This window comes from Arachis duranensis, chromosome 9 (assembly GCF_000817695.3).
Source record: "Arachis duranensis cultivar V14167 chromosome 9, aradu.V14167.gnm2.J7QH, whole genome shotgun sequence".
NCBI classification, from domain to species: Eukaryota; Viridiplantae; Streptophyta; class Magnoliopsida; order Fabales; family Fabaceae; genus Arachis; species Arachis duranensis.
Genome location: NC_029780.3, coordinates 6,078,580 through 6,084,001, shown reverse-complemented (window position 1 = coordinate 6,084,001; position 5,422 = coordinate 6,078,580). Strand labels below are relative to the sequence as shown.

Below are 5,422 nucleotides of genomic sequence, written 5' to 3'. Positions count from 1 at the left end.
ATTATGAAATTATACATTCTTTTTCTACTAATTAAATACTAACTAAATTTTAATAAAAATATTGATCTATTAGACATTTTCTTTAATTAATAATTACTCAACACAAATATCAAATTATCTTCGACATATAAATTTTATTAATTTATGTATGTAAATTCTAATAAATATGAATATAAATAATGTTAATTTATATGTATAAATTTTAATAAATATAAATTATGTATTTTATGAATATAAATTTTTATAAATATAAGTATAAATTATTACTGTTTATTCTATCTCTTTTTTTTTTGTATGTATACATTTTAACTTTTTTTGAGTTAAATTACACATGGTAGGACTGAATCTGACCTCATTGAAGGCATAGTCCAAATGATTGTCCGGAAATTGGATCAGAAATACACAAGTGAACTCAGGAGCCCTTTTATACATGACCAAAATTATGCATCCATTGAATCTGTATTGATCAACTCACAGGAAGTTCGAACCATTGGAATTTGGGGCATGGGCGGCATAGGAAAAACAACTATTGCGGCTGCCATTTTTCAAGAGTTCTCTCCCAAGTATGAAGGTAGTTGTTTCTTGGCCAATGTAAGAGAAGAATCTTCAAGGCATGGCCTCAACTACATTTTCAATAGACTTCTTTCTGAGTTGCTGCAGGAACATGTTCATATTACCACTCCAAAGATTGTGTCTTCTACTATACTCCGTAGATTGAGGCGTAAGAAAGTTTTCATTGTACTAGATGATGTGAATACTTCTGAGCTTCTAGAAAACTTGCTTGGAGTGGGACAAGATTATCTTGGACTTGGTAGCAAAGTTATTGTTACCACCAGAGATAAGCATGTTCTTCTGAGTAGATCAGTTGATCATATCCATCAAGTCACGGAAATGAATGATGAGAACTCTCTCAAACTGTTCAGCTTGAATGCCTTCAACAGAACCCATCCTCCTGAAAATGAATACTGGGAGCTATCAAAAAGGGCACTTGCTTATGCCAGAGGAAATCCTTTAGCTTTGAAAGTTTTGGGGTCATTTCTTCATTCCAAAAGTGAAAAGGAATGGGACAATGCATTGACAAAACTAAAGAGGATTCCTAATGCAGATATTCAGAAGGTGTTGAGGTTGAGCTTCAATGAATTAGATGATACAGAGAAGGATATATTTCTAGATATTGCATGCTTTTTTAAAGGAGAAGAGAAAGAAAAAGTGATAAGAATATTGAATGAGTGTGGCTTCTTTGCAGATATTGGAATAAGAAACCTTTTAGACAAGGCTCTTATATCAATAGCTACCAATAAAAGCATACAAATGCATGACTTGATACAGGAAATGGGTCACAAAATTGTGTGCGAAGAATCTCTCAAGAATCCTGGAAAGCGTAGCAGAGTGTGGCACCCAGATGAAATTTGCAACATATTAAAAAATGATGAAGTAAGTGAATGACATTTTAATAGAACAAATGTTTTTTTAATAAAATATATAGCCTATATAATAATGAAAAATTAGTTACACTAACATTGATTATTATTATATTTATCTGTCAGGGGTCCGCTACAATTGAAACCATATATTTGGATATGACTGAGCGGACAGAAATATGTATAAGCTCTGATGCACTTAGAAAGATGCCAAAGCTAAGGTTACTTGCTTTTGCTAACAACAATGGCTTTGGACAAAAGAGAATTGATTATACGTTGAGTCTTCCAACAAATCTGGAGTTGCCTAATAACTTGAGATACATTCAATGGGATGGATGTCCATTAAAATCTCTATCAACCACTTCTTGGCCAAGCAAGCTTGTTGAACTCTCCATGCCGTATAGTGATCTTGAAAAGCTTTGGGATGAGCCCCTGGTAATTTTTTTTCTCAACAATATATATAAATATATTGATAATTGATATTAGTGGTTGATTTTGATATATATATATATATATATGTTTTTTTTTCCTTCTAAATTTATCCATGACAATAAGTTTAAGGAAAAATATAAATCTTCTGTTAAATAATATATTAATTAAAATTTATGTGTTTATACAAGAATAATTCTATCTGTTTATTAGAGTTTACAAATTAACTTGCTTGGTCCATTGTATGCTGTTGCAGAATTTTCCAAGTTTGGAGCTAATTTATCTGGCTAGTTCGAAACGAATGATAGAGTGTCCAGATTTGTCCGGTGCTCCAAATCTAAAAGAAGTGTGGGTGAATGGTTGTGACAAATTAACTCATCTTCATCCTTCTATTTTATCTCTTCCAAAGCTTTCAGGGTTATGTGTGTTTCGATGCAAAGAACTTAAGAGCCTTTCTTGCACCACTTGTTCACCATCTCTTAGAGATGTCGTTGCTTATGGTTGCCCAAATCTGCAAGAATTCTCTATCCCAATTTCAAAAGATAATTCTCATATTAATCTGCATTTGAGGTCAACTGCCTTAAACCAACTACCTTCATCAATTGTGCATCTTCAAAATCTTGATAACTTCTCATTTCCAATCAGTGATCTCCTCATGGATCTTCCAGAAAAGTACACCAAACAAATCATGCTTTCAGACCCTAATAATCATGAATCTGACTCAGTGGCCACCTTACGCAGAATACTACCCAGCCCTATGTTCCATTACCTAAAAGAATTGAAATTTGATGGATGTCAAAGTTTAACTGAACTCCCAGACAACATCTCACTGTTATCATCATTGTTGGTGATAAGACTCCACAACACTAATATCATGACCTTTCCAGAAAACATTAAGACTCTTCCGAGACTCAAAATTGTTTTACTTTGTCATTGTGAAAGGTTACAACATGTGCCAACGCTTCCACCTTCCGTTCATCACTTCAAGGCCTGGGACTGCAAATCTTTGAGGACAGTGTCAAGCTCCACAAGTGAACTAAAAAGACAACACGGTACTACTTTTATATTCGTAAACTGCGTGAATTTGGATGAAGAGTCATGCAATACCATTTTGGAAGATGCCATTGTTAGGATGGACACTAGGGCTAAAACACAACAACTCTCACCAAGATTGGAAGAAAACAAAAATGAAGAGTGCACTGTTGTTGATGATGATGATGGCTTTCTTAGTGAGGATAATGCCAACGTTGGCAAGGTTTGTTATTTCTTGCCAATTAGAGGCAGTAAACTTGGTGGCTTATTCCATCGTGGCTCTTCACAAAATTCCATCAGCATTCAACTGCCACAAGGTTCCAATTTCTTTGGCTTCATATTCTACTTGGTTGTTCCACCAATACAACCATGCAATACTGGTGGTGACCTTGACTTTAGGTTTGGGTTTGAATGTTACTTGGAAACAAGTTGGGGTCAAAGGACCCATATAGCAAGTTCGTCCTTAATAGAATGGAGCTGCGAATTTTATTATGGATATCAGATGAATCTTTTGTCGGATCATGTGTTATTATGGTATGATTCACAATGCTGTAAGCAGATAATGGAAATAATCAGAGGAAGAAAGGCCATTGATGATGATGACAAGAATGCAAATCTGGAAGTTAAGTTCTTTGCTCGGCTACCAAACAAGGAAGAAGTGGTGATAAAAGAGTGTGGCATCCGTTGGATATACACAAATATGGAGAAGGAATCAAGAGTGTGCAGGTTCAAGAGAAGCAGGCAAGTTTTCGAGTTAGAAGAAAAGGACTTGGAATCTGATGATGAAGGAGAAGAACTAGTTCCTCCAGCAAAGAAATTTAAGAATAGCTTAATGGAAGTTGAATCAGTAGAAAACTTGAGGTAATCTTTTAATTAATTAATTGGTTACTATAACTGAGTGTTAAGCAAATAAGTTTAATTTAATTTATGCATGCTTTAGCCAGCAAGATATGCTAATAATATTTTCCTCTTTAAAACAAAACAAAAAAAAATGAACAGGAAAAAGCTTGAACAACTTTTGCACATTCAATTTGATGGAGGCTTTCGTAGCGCGGAGATCAAACTGGGGTACAATGTGTAGTCCATTTACAATTAGTTCTTATAAGCAATTTCAGTTTAAAGATACATATTTTGATTATATTCCTTTTATTAATAACCTAGGACTGGATATTCTAGCTAATATTGTATCATGTTACTATCTTCTGTTTTTTTATATATATTTTTCCTTCTACCATTTTGTTGATATTGGGTTTTTTTTTTTTTTATTAACATAGTATTATTGTTCTCTTCATAATAGAAATATAGCAACTGCACATCATTATTGCTGAAGATGGGTAAACTTGAATGCCGAAGAAGAGCTTCCAGTGCCTTCAATAGTTCAGTGCCATCAAAATGGGTTCTTCCCAGTTATTTTTTCTTTTTGGTCTCACTCCTTCTCAATTATATTTCTAAATACTATTCTCTCTTTCTATTTGTTATTTTCTATTTGCGAACACTCAAATAAAAATAAAAATGCTCATTTCATCTTTTGTTAAAGATGTTTTTGTGTTACATTTTAATTGATTTTTATATAATTTATTCGATATTTTTCGTCACATATTATTAAATTCTTTAAAAAAATTTCTTTTCAAAGATAATAAAAAATATTTAAATTGAACTAAAACCATACGAGTTATATCGATAACAAGCTCAAACCTCTTAAAATTTTTACAAATAAAAAAATAATTAATTTATATTCGTACTATATATAAAATAATTACTATATTATTATTATATTATAAATTAAAATTCACTAATTTAAATTTATTTTCATTTTTAATATAAATATTAGAAATAAATAAAATTTTAGATTTAGTGTAACAAAAATAATGTTTGAAAAAATATGGATTTTTTTATTTTATTTTTGAAAAAAATCCAAAAAAGCACTTATGTTAGAGGCGCGGTTTTTACGAAACAAAATCATCAATCTTGATTTACAAATGCACCTCATATTTTTATAAAATTACGTTTCAATCTCATTTAAATTATATATCTCCATTTTATGAACTGTATAAAAAATCATTAGGGCCAAACAAGTCTTGTTAAAACACAGTATGAATATTGAGCCAATTTAGATTCCAGAAGACATACGGCAAAACCAATTAGTGATGGATTAATTCAAGATGAGTGAAGTGGAAAACAAAACCAAAGGGAATGGAAACTGGCTAGAAACTACTGTTTTGATGTATACGAAATTACGAAGGAGACATTGAGCAATAGATAAGAGCAGAGATATTAAAATATTTCCAATAATTTCAGTCCAGACATCACGTTACTATAATTTATCATTTTAGGTCAATTTATTTAATTAAATTGTTTGGAATCTAAAATTATTAAATTACAATTTTTTTAATATTATATACGTATTTGTAATATTTACATATCTACAAAAATCATTATAAAATGTAAATCTGTAGTTTCTGACGATTTCTTCATCATAATCCATTTTTTTTAGAAAACACAGCAATTTTTAGTCATCACACAAATTTACATTTAATTTT

At 31.4% G+C, this 5,422-nt stretch overlaps 2 protein-coding genes across 2 annotated transcripts in view; both read left to right on the top strand.

The window, feature by feature from the left end:
* LOC107464407 (disease resistance protein RPV1) overlaps nucleotides 1-5,422 on the top strand; it is a 65,803-nt gene that overhangs the window by 48,405 nt on the left and 11,976 nt on the right. The gene's annotated exons all lie outside the window — the stretch shown is intronic.
* The window catches only part of LOC107464298 (disease resistance protein RPV1-like), a 13,623-nt gene that overhangs the window by 5,980 nt on the left and 2,221 nt on the right, over nucleotides 1-5,422 (top strand). Inside the window, exons 2-4 of the mRNA XM_052253909.1 lie at nucleotides 339-1,434; nucleotides 1,548-1,856; nucleotides 2,107-3,743. Of these exons, the coding sequence (XP_052109869.1) occupies nucleotides 339-1,434; nucleotides 1,548-1,856; nucleotides 2,107-3,743 (3,042 nt within the window). The remainder of the gene's footprint in view (nucleotides 1-338; nucleotides 1,435-1,547; nucleotides 1,857-2,106; nucleotides 3,744-5,422) is intronic.